Raw genomic sequence first — 18,276 nt, 5'->3', positions numbered from 1 at the left:
AGTTGCCTACTAGATCTTGAGTCGAGCTTGGATGGTGTTTAATTCTAATAGGCTTAATCGCAATAACTTCAAAATAATCGCAATATACCAAAGCATTATAAACCATACACACCAAATATGCCTTATGAGTAGCTTAACCAATGGTGAGTGTGTGATATCTATTTGGCTATCCTTTTAACTGCAAATTTAAGATCGATATAGATCGTATCGAAAGATAAATAAACAAATAAAAAAGTGATCTGTATACCAACCCGCAGGAAATTACAATAAACCTTGCCCCTAGACCAGAAAAAAGGGAACACATAAGAAAGTTTATGTTAAGAACTTCATACTACATAGTTTATGAGCGGATATCTGAAAGCGATTATAGAAAACAATATAAAACAAACCTACTCCTCGTATGGTAAAACACAAAAAATATAATTATTAACCTTCGATAAAGGGTGGGAGTGCTTTTGCTTCTAGATAATTGTCCAACATATTCTGACATCTGACAGTGACAGGTGTTACTCTAATAATATAACAAGTAAAAAGTAGTATTAAAAAAGTTATGAAGAAGATTTGGACGTGGTTTTCAATTTCCGACTGAAATCTCTCTCTCTCTCTATATATATATATATATATATATATATATATATATATATATATATATATATATATATATATATATATGGCCCGTACTGTTTGCCTTTAATGCAGAAATAAATATTCATGGAAAAAATAAGATGGAATTTTTTTCATTTAAATTGTGCGCTGATTTCGGTGTTTATTTCATATAGACGTACATCCCTAATCTGCGTTCCGAACAAATATTCTCCTGAGGGTTACAAGTTCAATAGAATACAAAATTTCTTTTCTGATCACACAGTGGTTAGAAAATTCGACTTGGGGGTACAAACAATGTGGGGACTTTACTTAAATAAATGCCTATGTGGATAATTAACTGCAAGATGATTATCTGCCCCAGGATAGCCTAAATACAATTTTTTAGCCAAATCACTTGATAATGTGGTCAAGATCAATTTTAAATTGTATGCGAAGAGATTTTGCAAGTTTTGCACAATGGCCTATTTATACAAAAATTGTAAAATTACCAATGAAAATGAACGCTTTATTACTTGTTGGCTATGTGAAAATCATGGTCACTTTAAATATGTGATTTTACTGGTAGGCAATTTGATGTAATAACCGATAGAAAAAATGGACTTCGCTGGGCGTGTATAAATTGTAGGTCCTTGGAGGTTGACTTTTACCGTCTATTTAAGGAGTCTAAAGTCAAAAGTTTACTCTCACTTCAACTATTTTGAAAACACTTATAATAAATTGGAGTATCCTGTAGTTCGCCCAAAAAAAAAATCTTTATTATTTCTGGTAATAACTTAATATCGCAAAATTCACCAGTTGTTGCCCCGCTACTATCTCTATCTGTGCAAAATATTTGTGGAAGAATGAGTGATGAATGAAATGAATGAATTATGAATTTTCACAGCTGAGATATATATATATATATATATATATATATCTCAGCTGTGAAAATTCATAATTCATTCATTTCATTCATCATTCATTCTTCCACAAATGGTCAACAATTTCAAAAAATATATTTTATTTTGCATATATATATATATATATATATATATATATATATATATATATATATATATATATATATATATATATATATATATATATATATATATATATGTATATATATATATATATATATATATATATATATATATATATATATATATATATATATATATATATATATGTCGGATATATAACGTGATTTATCTCCAACTTTACACATCCTCATATGTCACATGAAAGTGGACAATATCGGTCCAATTCCATCAAGTTGGAGATAAATCACATTATCCTCGTTGACTAATTCTCCTTGATTTTCTCCTTCATCAGTTTGTCTTAAGCCTCTAAGTCTTCAGCTTCTAAATTTGAATAAATGGATACAAGGTAATATTAGAAGATAAAATAAGGTGAGAATTGTTGTTGACATGGCCGTAACTCGCTACTTACAAAATATACAAATAAGCAATCCACTCCATTATATCGACTCGATTTCTACATCCCTCTTGATTAAACAAAAAATGTCAGTCAGCTGCTCTTTGTTGACGTATATATACACGATTTTTTATTTATATTATAAAAACAGGAACACAGTTAAAATGTTCAAAATACAACAAAATGGGTGGGACCGTTATATGGTTGTCATACCAAAAGAAGAATCTATATAGATCGCCTGCATGGATTGTCACCATTTGCATGTCCTAATACCATATTTGGAATAATTCCATTGAGAATTTTAAGCAAATTCCAATTCGAACATGTGGATATACTTATAGTTATAGGAATTGCATATGTTTTGCCACCGGAGGTAGAACCCATTACGAACTTACAAAATACCGAATATCAGAAGTTTCATTATATGTAGGCTATACGAAAAACTAAAGCGACATACCTCATTTTCAATACCAACAGTCCTAAGCACAATACATGTGTTCTGTGTCGACAACAGACAAACACACGTTCAACGTTTGCGTCTGATTTGTATGTTTCTCTTTACAGCTATTTAAAAATGTAAATAAACGACACGCAAACAATGTTGCCAATGTTGGTCCAGATGAATTTTTAAGAAAAAATGCAGTGTTGTCCAAAATATTTCGATTTAACATATTGTTTAAAATAATTGCAAGCATATAAATCTAGATAATTCCCTTAAAGGGCTTTATTATTGCGGAGACATAAATGGAATATTTGCACTTTCAATTGTGTGTTGCAAAAGAGGATTCTAATACGTCCCGAATATATTTCAATACTTTTATAATGACTCATATCCCTTGATTCATAGGCTAAATTAAGCAAGTGGTGGAAGAAATTTTACTGTTTCTTTTTCATATGTTAGAAGATATTGCGCATGGATGTATTGGACAATTATCTAGAAGCAAAAGTACTTTGCACCGAAGCCAACGTTGTTAAGATGTCCTCTTATTTAGATATCTTTTTAGATTTATAAATCACTGGGAGATTGGTAGTATTTGTTATTTCTCTCAGATTGAACCTTTTCCTTTCGCAATAGTGTCTAGGCATAGATTTGCAATAGAGTGTATCAGCAGCATTTCCACAAAACAAAGCTATTATTCTGTACGGTTAATAGACATCCAAATTCAAAACCCCCCATACAGGTTATTCGCCCGGATGAAAGAGGTTAAACTGTATATTATATTAGAGAACCTTGCTACTTGTAATAATTTGCTTACAATTTTAATCTGTTTTTTTTTTGTTGTCGTTGTTATTTTACGTTATAATTGATTTTCAAAACTTTTCTAAGTCAATAGACTATTAAGTTTTAATAGAACTTTCCTATGAGTTTCTCTACCGTTGCTGTTTACTGAAACGTGTTTTTTGCACTTTCTTGCAGGTTCTGATACAGATCTTATGAGCTATTCAAATTCTAATTTCACTTTTTTACATTTTAGGGTCAAGCGACAGATATTCAAATACAAGCTGAGGAAATTATCAAGTTAAAAAAGCAACTTACGAAAATTTATGTGAAACACTCTGGTCAATCTTACGAAGCTTTATATCAACGTATGGAAAGAGACAATTTTTTGTCTCCAGAGGAAGCAAAACAACTTGGACTTATTGATCAAATATTGGAACACCCTCCTGAAATGTCTGCTAGTGATGGCGGAAGAGAATAACTTCGAGCTTGATTAATTTTATGTTTTCTCAAAAATCATGGAAGAACACGACAATGTAGTAACATAATAAAAACAACATTTTGTGTTCAATTAAAAACATGTGTGGCACTCCAAACTACTTGGAATTCATTTATTATTCAACATACAATTTTAATTTATTTGTCGTTTAAAAAAAATGTATTTTCAGATTGGATCCAACATATTATTGACCCCGATATTCCGCAACCTTTGTAAAATTCAAAGGCTCTACATTTGGAGGCGATTCGACGAGTTTTGCTGCAGGCAATGGATTAAAAGCAAACCCAACAATAACAATTTAAGTTTCCAAATTTTGAAAGCAATGGGATTTCCTTTGGTTTGAGCAAATTGAAACCCAATTTCAATTCCACAGCATTATAAACAGTAAAAGAAGGAATTTAGCATGAATCTTTATTATTCACTTATATTTAATATAAGTTTAAGTGTAAATAAATAAATAATTAATTAATATTTACAAAAATGATATATAACTGATGTTAAAAAACTGTTCTTAACACTTTTTTATTCTAAAATACTGATAGCTACATGTAGTCGATGTTTCGTTCTTAAAATGTTTACTTTCGATGAGAAAACTACTAAATTATTACCCTTAGAAAAACCAAAAACAATTGTTCCTTCCGAAAACGTGAAAATTTCTCAATTTTATCATTATGTAATTAGAAAATTCAGCAACGTAGGACTTTGAAATTTTCGGTAGTGAAATAGAATTTGTTGTTCTATAATATCTTAAAAACATTCATTCCAAAAGACGAAATTTATTTTATTTAATTCATTTCAGTTTTTTTAATTTCACCCCGCAAGCCAAAAACACATAAAGAGAACTACAATACCAAGACGTTTCAACTCATCCATCAATATCAGCTTCTATGGAAAAAACATCGATATCATCTGCATACAAAAACAGACAACGCCTGCCATCAACAACTAAGTGCTCGATGTTATTAAAAAATAAATATAAAACGGGCCCAAGGCAGAAACTTGCGGTACTGCACATTGGACGCTGCGATAATAATAATAATAAAAATCACATAAAAAATTTAAATCCACAACCAATCAGCTCCACCAAAGTGCCGATACTCAATAAATCTACCTTCAAATATTATAATAAAATTAGAAAAGCCAGCAAACAAATTCTCATACTGTTGCGACACCTTAATACTTCAATTTTTTAAATAACTCAGTAATTTAAATATTGTTTCAATCACATACATTGGCATTTTTTTGTGGGTCTGCTCTTCAAAATACATTTGCTAAGAAGTCGATTACGAGGCAGACATTGTTAAAAAAAACAATTAGCGGTTCTGCAAGTGAAGCCTGGTGATGATTTGCGAAAACATTTACTACTGTTTGATGAGCATTTACGAAAATTAAAAACGTTTGGAGCCAATGTGGATGAAAGAGATGCTGTTTCCGCTGTAAAAAAGGTCCATAAACAAAAGAACTGCCGCGTTCGTTTGTAAAATGAAAAAGCTAATACAGTGTTAGCCTCCAAGTCAATTTGTTTCATGTCAGCGGTCCCTGATGGTAAGTTTATTAAAGATAAGTCTTAAGATTTAGTATTTAAAATAAATTCTGAGGCGACGGATCATAAATGTAAACATGACTGGTGTTTCAAAAATCTCCAAAATTTGAATGAATTCATTACCATTATGCTTGCGGAAGACACTGAAAATCTTTTAACTTACAATAAGGGTACAATCAAAGGATATAGCAAAGATACACATGTTAAAGGACTTTGGGATAACTTGCTGTCTGTGCCAAAGCTAACAGAGATTGGAATATGAGTTTAATTTAATTTTTTTGAAAAGGGATGAAAGAAAGGTCGTTATGACAGCTCCCAAGAAAGGAAGCTTGTACGTATTTCAAATAAGAAATTAAGATAGGGCAAAAGCAAGTTCAAGTGCAACTGAATTGGGGAAATTATGACACTCAAGAATGCGTCACCCTTGTGGCAATTGTCTGGAAGAAATGGTTCGACATAAAGTGGTTCATGTTTAAAATGTTAAGCCTGTAGCCATATCCAATGTATGTGTCGTTGTTCTTTTAAGGATAGTCGTTCAAAGTTCAGTCGCATTCTCGAAAGAATCCACAGTGATATATGTGGACCAATTGATCCGCGAACAAGTATTTTGTAAGCTTCATAGATGATTATAGCCACTTCGCATTCATATTCCAATTCAAAAGAAAATCAGACGCATTCGACAAATTTGTCGAATCCGAAGCAATGACTAGGGCAATGCACTGTAGACCAAGGTGCAGAATATCTTTCAAACAAAGCAAAGGAATATTTTAAAAGAAAAGGAATTCAGCTTCAGCACACAGTTTCTTATAGCCCACAGCAAAACGGGGTTGCTGAAAGATTTAACCGCACTTTCGTTGAAAAAGTAAGGTCTATGCTTATAACAGAAACATATCTTATAAATAGAAGTCCCTGCAAATCTGTTTCTGACTAAAAGACACCCGCCATTTGAAATGAATTTGGTAACTCTCTATAATATATATGTATATATACGTTCCAATCTATAAGAATTTCTCTAATCCAAAGAGCTTCCGAAACAGCATAACTCAGGGCTATGTATTCCCCGTTGCTTGATGAGGTTGCAACTATAGTCTGTTTCTTACTGCTCCATGATACAGGGCAACCAAAAATCTTGAAAATAAACCCGCTTACAGATTTGCGGTCTGTGTTTTCTGAACCCCAATCGGCTTCAACGAACCCAATAAGCTTTTCATCACTAAAATTATCTTTGTAAACCATGCCGTTCCTATAATGTAGCGAACAATTCTTTTTCTTTCTACCCATGTACGATATTTGATAACAAATGACTGCTCGGATTCTTAACATTAAATACATTAGACTTCCCCGCAATAATGTTGTAGCGGTCCACAATCTGACATTTTGAATGATGCACGTAGATCCGATTTTACCTTCTCTATTGCTTTCAAATCATTTACCGCAATCAAATACATCATCCACATATAGTAGCAAGTACTAAACCGAAGCTGGAGCGAGAAATCGTTAAAATTTTCGTTCTAACATCGTGGCCTTTCGCTACTATTCGGGCTTTGTATCGGACGGGATTAGCATTTGCATCCTCTTTGATGCGAAATACCCATTTGGACTTCGATACTTTATGGTTGACAGGGCGTGTAACCAAATCCCAAAGACGATTTTCTTCAATAGAATCAAGCTCTTCATTCACAGCTTTCATCCAATTATCTTTATCATGATTATGTCATATGTTTTAGGCTCCACTATACAATGGGAAATTACAGAATTGGCAATGGGAAATTGCTTCGTTAATCTATATCTATCTTATCTATATCTACATATATATAAAAATCAATTGTTGTTCGTTGGTAATGGAATCAGTTGAGAACGGCTGGACCGATTTGAATAATTTGTTGTACAAACGTTCGTCATACACCGAGTTAGGGTTTTTAAAAAAAAAAAAATATTGACCACGCCAACATTTACGCCCACTATTTTGATTTTTCTAAAATCCTTATATTTGCAAATAATGGAGATTTCGATTTAAAAATTATAACACGAGATACTGTTGACTTTCCCCCCATTGCCTGGAAGACACTCCAAGACAGAGAGCTCAAGTGTCAACTATACTTGAGAGAATGCTAAACCTGCCCAACATGTCTGGCGATAGCAGATCAGTGAAGGGCTTTCATGACAGTCTTCAAAGATGGACAAGACTATTCATGTGTTGTATGAACAGTCGATTGTGGATTCCAAAGAGCTCCAAACGATGGAGCATTTCATGAAATGTTTGAGGAGTCGCTTCGAATCATTAGAAGCTGTTAATGGTATTCAGATAAGCAAACCGTCAGCAACGACTGCTTCCACCACGATCCGTAGATGTCACATGTGCAAAGGGCACCACCCCCTATATTACTGCAAACAGTTTTTGGCAATGACAGTACCCGAAAGACAAAAAATGGGTTGCTAGACACAAGATTTGTCTAAATTGCTTCAAGGATGACCATCAGGCAAAAATGTGTACAAGTGGGAAGTGCAGGAAGTGTCAACAAAAACACAATACACTTTTGCATTTTTCATCGAGGCCACAAGTAGAGAACAAGTTAGCAGATTTGTCAGTTCAGCAGCCAACAACGGTAGCATCAGCGAATAGATCTCAATCATACGTACTCCTTGCAACCGCACGGGTTGCGATCAATGGAAATAATGGAAGAAGCTATGAGTTTAAGGCGATTCTGGGCGATTCCGGTTCACAGATTAATCTGGTGTCAGAGCGACTAGTGCAGAGGTTGGGTATCAAACCCATTCAAGCATCTCTCTGTATCGAAGGTGTTGGCGGAAGATCAAGAAGCGCAAACCACAGGGTCAACGTGGAGCTTCAGTCACTGACCAGCAAATTCAGAACGCGCCTAGAAGCTTTCGTGTTACCGAATATAGTGCCACCGCAACCAAGTACTGACATCGATATCACAGCATGGCCTATTCCAGAAAACATAAAGCTGGCAGATCCCTATTTTTATCAAACGGCCAGGATTGACGTACTACTTGGAGCAGAGTTCTACTTCAACCTGATTCTCTCACAAGAAATTCGAATGTCTAAGGATCAAAGGATATAGCAACGATACACATGTTAAAGGACTTCGGGATAACTTGCTGTCTGTGCCAAAGCTAACAGAGATTGGAATATGAGTTTAATTTAATTTTTTTGAAAAGGGATGAAAGAAAGGTCGTTATGGCAGCTCCCAAGAAAGGAAGCTTGTACGTATTTCAAATAAGAAATTAAGATAGGGCAAAAGCAAGTCCAAGTGCAACTGAATTGGGGAAATTATGACACTCAAGAATGCGTCACCCTTGTGGCAATTGTCTGGAAGAAATGGTTCGACATAAAGTGGTTCATGTTTAAAATGTTAAGCCTCTAGCCATATCCAATGTATGTGTCGTTGTTCTTTTAAGGATAGTCGTTCAAAGTTCAGTCGCATTCTCGAAAGAATCCACAGTGATATATGTGGACCAATTGATCCGCGAACATAGGATGGTCACAAGTATTTTGTAAGCTTCATAGATGATTATAGCCACTTCGCATTCATATTCCAATTCAAAAGAAAATCAGACGCATTCGACAAATTTGTCGAATTCGAAGCAATGACTAGGGCAATGCACTGTAGACCAAGGTGCAGAATATCTTTCAAACAAAGCAAAGGAATATTTTAAAAGAAAGGGAATTCAGCTTCAGCACACAGTATCTTATAGCCCACAGCAAAACGGGGTTGCTGAAAGATTTAACCGCACTTTCGCTGAAAAAGAAAGGTCTATGCTTATAACAGAAACATATCTTATAAATAGAAGTCCCTGCAAATCTGTTTCTGACTAAAAGACACCCGCCATTTGAAATGAATTTGGTAACTCTCTATAATATATATGTATATATACGTTCCAATCTATAAGAATTTCTCTAATCCAAAGAGCTTCCGAAACAGCATAACTCAGGGCTATGTATTCCCCGTTGCTTGATGAGGTTGCAACTATAGTCTGTTTCTTACTGCTCCATGATACAGGGCAACCAAAAATCTTGAAAATAAACCCGCTTACAGATTTGCGGTCTGTGTTTTCTGAACCCCAATCGGCTTCAACGAACCCAATAAGCTTTTCATCACTAAAATTATCTTTGTAAACCATGCCGTTCCTATAATGTAGCGAACAATTCTTTTTCTTTCTACCCATGTACGATATTTGATAACAAATGACTGCTCGGATTCTTAACATTAAATACATTAGACTTCCCCGCAATAATGTTGTAGCGGTCCACAATCTGACATTTTGAATGATGCACGTAGATCCGATTTTACCTTCTCTATAGCTTTCAAATCATTTACCGCAATCAAATACATCATCCACATATAGTAGCAAGTACTAAACCGAAGCTGGAGCGAGAAATCGTTAAAATTTTCGTTCTAACATCGTGGCCTTTCGCTACTATTCGGGCTTTGTATCGGACGGGATTAGCATTTGCATCCTCTTTGATGCGAAATACCCATTTGGACTTCGATACTTTATGGTTGACAGGGCGTGTAACCAAATCCCAAAGACGATTTTCTTCAATAGAATCAAGCTCTTCATTCACAGCTTTCATCCAATTATCTTTATCATGATTATGTCATATGTTTTAGGCTCCACTATACAATGGGAAATTACAGAATTGGCAATGGGAAATTGCTTCGTTAATCTATATCTATCTTATCTATATCTACATATATATAAAAATCAATTGTTGTTCGTTGGTAATGGAATCAGTTGAGAACGGCTGGACCGATTTGCATAATTTGTTGTACAAACGTTCGTCATACACCGAGTTAGGTTTTTTAAAAAAAAATATTGACCACGCCAACATTTACGCCCACTATTTTGATTTTTCTAAAATCCTTATATTTGCAAATAATGGAGATTTCGATTTAAAAATTATAACACGAGATACTGTTGACTTTCCCACCATTGCCTGGAAGACACTCCAAGACAGAGAGCTCAAGTGTCAACTATACTTGAGAGAATGCTAAACCTGCCCAACATGTCTGGCGATAGCAGATCAGTGAAGGGCTTTCATGACAGTCTTCAAAGATGGACAAGACTATTCATGTGTTGTATGAACAGTCGATTGTGGATTCCAAAGAGCTCCAAACGATGGAGCATTTCATGAAATGTTTGAGGAGTCGCTTCGAATCATTAGAAGCTGTTAATGGTATTCAGATAAGCAAACCGTCAGCAACGACTGCTTCCACCACGATCCGTAGATGTCACATGTGCAAAGGTGACCACCCCCTATATTACTGCAAACAGTTTTTGGCAATGACAGTACCCGAAAGACAAAAATGGGTTGCTAGACACAAGATTTGTCTAAATTGCTTCAAGGATGACCATCAGGCAAAAATGTGTACAAGTGGGAAGTGCAGGAAGTGTCAACAAAAACACAATACACTTTTGCATTTTTCATCGAGGCCACAAGTAGAGAACAAGTCAGCAGATTTGTCAGTTCAGCAGCCAACAACGGTAGCATCAGCGAATAGATCTCAATCATACGTACTCCTTGCAACCGCACGGGTTGCGATCAATGCAAATAATGGAAGAAGCTATGAGTTTAAGGCGATTCTGGGCGATTCCGGTTCACAGATTAATCTGGTGTCAGAGCGACTAGTGCAGAGGTTGGGTATCAAACCCATTCAAGCATCTCTCTGTATCGAAGGTGTTGGCGGAAGATCAAGAAGCGCAAACCACAGGGTCAACGTGGAGCTTCAGTCACTGACCAGCAAATTCAGAACGCGCCTAGAAGCTTTCGTGTTACCGAATATAGTGCCACCGCAACCAAGTACTGACATCGATATCACAGCATGGCCTATTCCAGAAAACATAAAGCTGGCAGATCCCAGATCCATTCAAGCATCTCTCTGTATCGAAGGTGTTGGCGGAAGATCGAGAAGCGCAAACCACAGGGTCAACGTGGAGCTTCAGTCACTGACCAGCAAATTCAGAACGCGCCTAAAAGCTTTCGTGTTACCGAATATAGTGCCACCGCAACCAAGTACTGACATCGATATCACAGCATGGCCTATTCCAGAAAACATAAAGCTGGCAGATCCCTATTTTTATCAAACGGCCAGGATTGACGTACTACTTGGAGCAGAGTTCTACTTCAACCTGATTCTCTCACAAGAAATTCGAATGTCTAAGGAGCTTCCTATATTGAAGAACTCAAAACTAGGGTGGATTGCTAGTGGAAGAGTTCAGGCTGAATCAGAAATTGTGACATGCACCGTCTTCGGAGAAGATGAACGTGTTTTAGAAGATTTATTAAAGAAGTTCTGGGAACAAGACGATGTTTGTGAAGACCAGAAGTTGACAATAGCAGAAGAACAGTGTAAAAATCACTTCAACCAAAATACAACAGTAAATGAGAATGGTCGGTTTGTGGTGCGATTACCGTGCTAGTCGACAAAAGATATCGCAAATATCAGCTAATCCTATGGAGAAACACTCCAGACAAGGAACTCGAACACTACATGTTAAATACGCTAACATATGGTACGACGTGTGCTCCATATCTTGCTACAAGATGTCTAAAAAGGCTAGCAGATACAAACATGCAAAAATATCCATTGGGGGCGCTGGTACTTCAAAAGAATTTCTTCTGACAGTTTAACAACGGCAATTGAGATGCAGAAACAGGTTAATATGTTAATACAGTATGCTGGATTTAGACTACGAAAATGGTGTGCTAACCACTTGAAACTACTGCATGGATTAACATGGATTCCTCAAGCCGACCGATTTTGTTTGAAGAGTGATGTGAATGAATGCACAATCGTCACCAAGAGGAAGGTCACGTCTGATTTGGCAAGATTTGAATGGAACTGCCAGCAGAAAGGACAGCATGTTGGTTATCGTTCAGAGAAAGCCTGAAGATGTTAAATGATTTCAAGTTACCCAGACACATGTTTGATGGAGAGAAACCAACAAAAATTGAGATACATACTTTTGTGGACGCGTCTGAAAAGGCATATGGTGCTGTGGTGTATCTTCGTGCTATGCTGCCCGACGGCAGGCATATAGTCAGACTCCTTTGTTCTAAATCAAAAATAGCAACAATAAAGGAGATCACTTTGCCACGGTTAGAGCTTAGTGCCGCTGAATTGGGGGCAAAACTTACAGCTAAAGTCAAGGCCGAATTGGGTTACGACGATCATCGGACTATTTATTGGTCGGATTCAGAGATTACGTTGTACTGGATCAATTCGGAACAATCGCACTTAAGACGTTCGTTGCCAACAAGGTAAAAACATACAAAGCAGGTCGCTAAGCACTCAATGGCGACATGTGGGGTCAAAGAATAATCCTGCCGATTTATTATCCAGAGGTATGAAACCAGATCGTCTGTCGGGATGTCTGATGTGGTTTTATGGACCCACGTATCTACATGGAAATGAATCTCTCTGGCCCGAACCCTTCTTAATAATAGAAATCAGTCTGATCTTGAATTCAAGACAAAATCTACAGTGTCAGCAATCGCGTCACAGAGTGGGTTACAGGATATAATTTATGGAATCAACCACAAGGGTTCATTTAGACGATTGCAACGTATTGTCGGTTATGTCCTGCAATTTGCCGAAAGGATAAAGGGACGCAAGCATGGATGTTCGGAAGATGCACTGACACCTATGGAGTTAAATCAGGCGATGCAACTAATAGTCAAGACGACACAGGTGGCAGATTTTGCGAAAGAAATTCAGCAGTTAAAGAAACATGGAGCATTGGACAAATCAAGCTCCATACATAGTTTGACTCCGTTTCTTGATGACAACGGAATACTTAGAGTCGGTGGCAGGTTGGAAGAGGCAACCTTAGCATACGACACAAAACACCCGATGTTGTTACCATACAACGATCCAATTGTGAAAATCATTCTAAGCATGATCCACTTAGAAAATAGCCAATGTGGCTCCCAACTATTGCTGGCAACGTCGAGACAAAAATATTGGATAATCAAGGGGAAGGCTATGTCTCGCAACATTGTGCAAAATTGCGTAAGGTGCACTCGAGCGAAGCCAAAGTTATACAATCAAATCATGGGAAATCTCCCACCGAGCAGGGTCACACCTGCAAGGCCGTTTATTGTCTCCGGCGTTGACTATTGCGGACCACTATGGGTCCACTACAAAATACGAGGCAAGAGACCACACAAGGTTTACATCGCTGTCTTTGTCTGCTTCGCAACAAAGGCTGTACATTTGGAAGTAGTTACAGACCTAACAACGGAAGCATTCATTGGAGCATTGAAGAGATTTATCTCGCGGCGAGGGAAATGTCAAACCTTATATTCAGACAACGCGACGAACTTTGTAGGAGCCAAAAATCAGCTCAAAGAATTCAATGAGGCTGGAAGATAACATGCCCGTAATGCAGTGGCAGTAGGCAGAATAACCCGAACATATAAGGGCAACGATGGAGCCGTTCGTGTAGTTGACGTAAAGACACAAAACGGAGAAATTAAAAGACCCATAACCAGATTAGCTCCTTTGTGGAAAAAGGAAAAGGAATCGCTTCCGCCTATAGAGACCAAGAGTAGGAGTGAATGACCATCTCCAAAGCGATGGAAGGCGTCAAGCAGCATGCTAGTATCGATGATGCTTGTGGCTTTACTATTTTTACCTCTATGCTTGTGTCATTCGTTCAACATAAACAAGTTTGAGAATAAGCCCGGAATCTATTTTGAAGGAATTGGAATCACAAAAGTAGTAACAGCAGAATGGAAACTGATCACTTAATATGATCTTTCCCCATTTTGGGCAGATATGGATGACTTTTCTACCGGGATAAAAAACCTTCAGAAGATGTATAAGATAGCAGTTGAAAACAGAAGCTGTGAAATACTATTAGAAAATCTCTTTCAAGTACAGAATCAGTTGGAATCTAATTCACTGAACATATTCCCCAGGTGCAGCAGGCGAGGAGCTCTAAACATAGTCGGGAACTTCGCACACTCGTTATTTGGTGTATTGGACTCGGAATATGCTGAGCAAATGACTGTGACAATTGAGAAGGCAAATGAAGACAAGCAACATCTATTGGATCTTCTAAAAAATCAGACATCTATTATTGATTCAACAATCAACATAATCAGAAAGGACGAAGATACGAGTCAAAGGAACTTCGGCAACATACAAGTAGAAATGAACCTTTTGGCAAATAAAGTGAAGAAAGAGGAAGATGTTGAAAAGGCAACACAATCAATTATGTTCCTCACTGCGCAGCTCATGCTACTCTCATCAAGGTTGAAGCATATAGAAGATAACCTAATCGACGTTTTAACGGATGCTCATCATGGTCGGATAAGACCATTGCTACTTACTCCACATTAATTGCTATTAGAGCTCCAAACCATCAAGGCTCATATTCCGCCATCTCGTGCTCTCCCCATTCGTGAAGATAATGTGCCGGATTTCTTCAAATTAATGAGGAGTAAGGGAAGGGTTATGAAAAACCATATCATATTCGAGATTCGCCTTCCATTAGTGGATCTCCAGCAGTATGATTTATTCAAAATGGTCCCCGTACCTATGCTGCGATCCGGTCGATTTATTTCAATAGCTTTGAAATCAACATTATTGGCAGCTAACGTCCATCGGGATGAGTTCATATCGCTAACAGCAGAAGAAATGAAGAGCTGTATACCTACCACAAATGACGTTTACATTTGCGACAACCAGACGAAGTTTAGAAAAGGCGATCGGTCACATTTATGCGAGGTGAATTTCATATTGAATAAATCGTCAGAAGCGTGTGACTTGGAATCCACCATGCACCACCAAACTTGGAGACAAATGGAACAAAAGAATAAATGGATGTTTACTCTAGTCAATTCAACAGAATTGTCCTTTGTTTGTGGTACCAAAATGACACACCTGGAGGTGCAAGGAGCTGGAACTTTAGAAATTGGACCAGACTGCATTCTCAAGGACAACACATTTGCAATATACGGTCATTACGAAAACAAAACAACAGTGCACACATCATATCTGAGACTTAAGCCACTGGATTCCATAATCTCAAGCAATAAGCTTGTCTTGCTTAACACAACATTAAACAGCACCTATGAAACACATGCTTCTGAACTCGTCACCTTACACCAACAGCTTAAAACCATTGAAATCGGACACCTTCTACAACTAATGAAATCGACGGCCATTCACCATCATATCATCAGCTATCTAGCTCTTTGCATTGGAATTGGAGTAGCCATATACGTCACTGTCAAGTTTTGTCACCACACAACTTCCAACAACAACGTCAACCCAACACCTATCCCCCGGCAGTCAGTCTCATCATCATACGTCATTGACCAGACAGTTTCTTGAACGTTCCTCGTTCAACGTGGAGGAGAATGTTCAAAAGAACATAATTTTTCCACATAATATTTTAGTCTTGTTATTTAATAGTTTTTTTTCTATGTCAGCATATAACTGACCTAATATAATTTTGGTTTCATTGTTTATTTTATGCAAGTCAATAACCCAAATAAAGAAACAACTCGATTGGTTTCACAATTGCATGGGTTATTGGCTGAAGTATTTTATAGCTTACTGTGCATTTTATGCCAGTTTTATTGATATCCAAAATGTATAAATACCAAGCAAAAATAAAGATTCTTGGTAGATTACAAGAAATTGTAAACATACCAAGGTTACACAATTCAAGTTTTGTGTATATCTGCTTTAACTCACAAATAATATATATATATATATATATATATATATATATATATATATATATATATATATATATATATATATATATATATATATATATATATATATATATATATATATATATATATATATATATATATATATATATATATATATATATATGAAGGGCTCACAGCTATACCGAACTAGCCACTGTGGATGAAAGAGATGCTGTTTCCGCTGTAAAAAAAGGTCTATAAACAAAAGAACTGCCGCGTTCGTTTGTAAAATGAAAAAGCTAATACAACGTTAGCCACTTTGTTTCATGTCAGCGGTTCCCTGATGGTAAGTTTATTAAAGATAAGTCTGAAGATTTAGTATTTAAAATAAATTCTGAGGCGACGGATCATATATGTAAACATGACTGGTGTTTCAAAAATCTCCAAAATTTGAATGAATTCATTACCATTATCTTTGCGGAAGTCACTAAAAATCTTTTAACTTACAATAAGGGTACAATCAAAGGATATAGCAAAGATACACATGTTAAAGGACTTCGGGATAAGTTGCTGTCTGTGCCAAAGCTAACAGAGATTGGAATATGAGTTTAATTTAATTTTTTTGAAAAGGGATGAAAGAAAGGTCGTTATGACAGCTCCCAAGAAAGGAAGTTTGTACGTATTTCAAATAAGAAATTAAGATAGGGCAAAAGCAAGTTCAAGTGCAACTGAATTGGGGAAATTATGACACTCAAGAATGCGTCACCCTTGTGGCAATTGTCTGGAAGAAATGGTTCGACATAAAGTGGTTCATGTTTAAAATGTTAAGCCTGTAGCCATATCCAATGTATGTGTCGTTGTTCTTTTAAGGATAGTCGTTCAAAGTTCAGTCGCATTCTCGAAAGAATCCACAGTGATATATGTGGACCAATTGATCCGCGAACAAGTATTTTGTAAGCTTCATAGATGATTATAGCCACTTCGCATTCATATTCCAATTCAAAAGAAAATCAGACGCATTCGACAAATTTGTCGAATCCGAAGCAATGACTAGGGCAATGCACTGTAGACCAAGGTGCAGAATATCTTTCAAACAAAGCAAAGGAATATTTTAAAAGAAAAGGAATTCAGCTTCAGCACACAGTTTCTTATAGCCCACAGCAAAACGGGGTTGCTGAAAGATTTAACCGCACTTTCGTTGAAAAAGTAAGGTCTATGCTTATAACAGAAACATATCTTATAAATAGAAGTCCCTGCAAATCTGTTTCTGACTAAAAGACACCCGCCATTTGAAATGAATTTGGTAACTCTCTATAATATATATGTATATATACGTTCCAATCTATAAGAATTTCTCTAATCCAAAGAGCTTCCGAAACAGCATAACTCAGGGCTATGTATTCCCCGTTGCTTGATGAGGTTGCAACTATAGTCTGTTTCTTACTGCTCCATGATACAGGGCAACCAAAAATCTTGAAAATAAACCCGCTTACAGATTTGCGGTCTGTGTTTTCTGAACCCCAATCGGCTTCAACGAACCCAATAAGCTTTTCATCACTAAAATTATCTTTGTAAACCATGCCGTTCCTATAATGTAGCGAACAATTCTTTTTCTTTCTACCCATGTACGATATTTGATAACAAATGACTGCTCGGATTCTTAACATTAAATACATTAGACTTCCCCGCAATAATGTTGTAGCGGTCCACAATCTGACATTTTGAATGATGCACGTAGATCCGATTTTACCTTCTCTATTGCTTTCAAATCATTTACCGCAATCAAATACATCATCCACATATAGTAGCAAGTACTAAACCGAAGCTGGAGCGAGAAATCGTTAAAATTTTCGTTCTAACATCGTGGCCTTTCGCTACTATTCGGGCTTTGTATCGGACGGGATTAGCATTTGCATCCTCTTTGATGCGAAATACCCATTTGGACTTCGATACTTTATGGTTGACAGGGCGTGTAACCAAATCCCAAAGACGATTTTCTTCAATAGAATCAAGCTCTTCATTCACAGCTTTCATCCAATTATCTTTATCATGATTATGTCATATGTTTTAGGCTCCACTATACAATGGGAAATTACAGAATTGGCAATGGGAAATTGCTTCGTTAATCTATATCTATCTTATCTATATCTACATATATATAAAAATCAATTGTTGTTCGTTGGTAATGGAATCAGTTGAGAACGGCTGGACCGATTTGCATAATTTGTTGTACAAACGTTCGTCATACACCGAGTTAGGGTTTTAAAAAAAAAAAAAATATTGACCACGCCAAC

At 36.5% G+C, this 18,276-nt stretch overlaps 1 protein-coding gene across 1 annotated transcript in view; it reads left to right on the top strand.

Annotated features, from left to right (window-relative positions):
* Positions 1-3,840, top strand: part of LOC101895505 (ATP-dependent Clp protease proteolytic subunit) — an 86,523-nt gene extending 82,683 nt beyond the window's left edge. The window contains exon 3 of the mRNA XM_059130005.1: positions 3,498-3,840. Coding sequence (XP_058985988.1) covers positions 3,498-3,722 — 225 coding nt within the window. The 3' untranslated portion in view covers positions 3,723-3,840. The remainder of the gene's footprint in view (positions 1-3,497) is intronic.
* The last annotated feature ends 14,436 nt before the right edge of the window (positions 3,841-18,276 follow it).

Source organism: Musca domestica, unplaced genomic scaffold (genome assembly GCF_030504385.1).
Source record: "Musca domestica strain aabys unplaced genomic scaffold, Musca_domestica.polishedcontigs.V.1.1 11, whole genome shotgun sequence".
Classification (NCBI taxonomy): domain Eukaryota; kingdom Metazoa; phylum Arthropoda; class Insecta; order Diptera; family Muscidae; genus Musca; species Musca domestica.
This window is presented reverse-complemented; position numbering and strand designations above follow the sequence as displayed.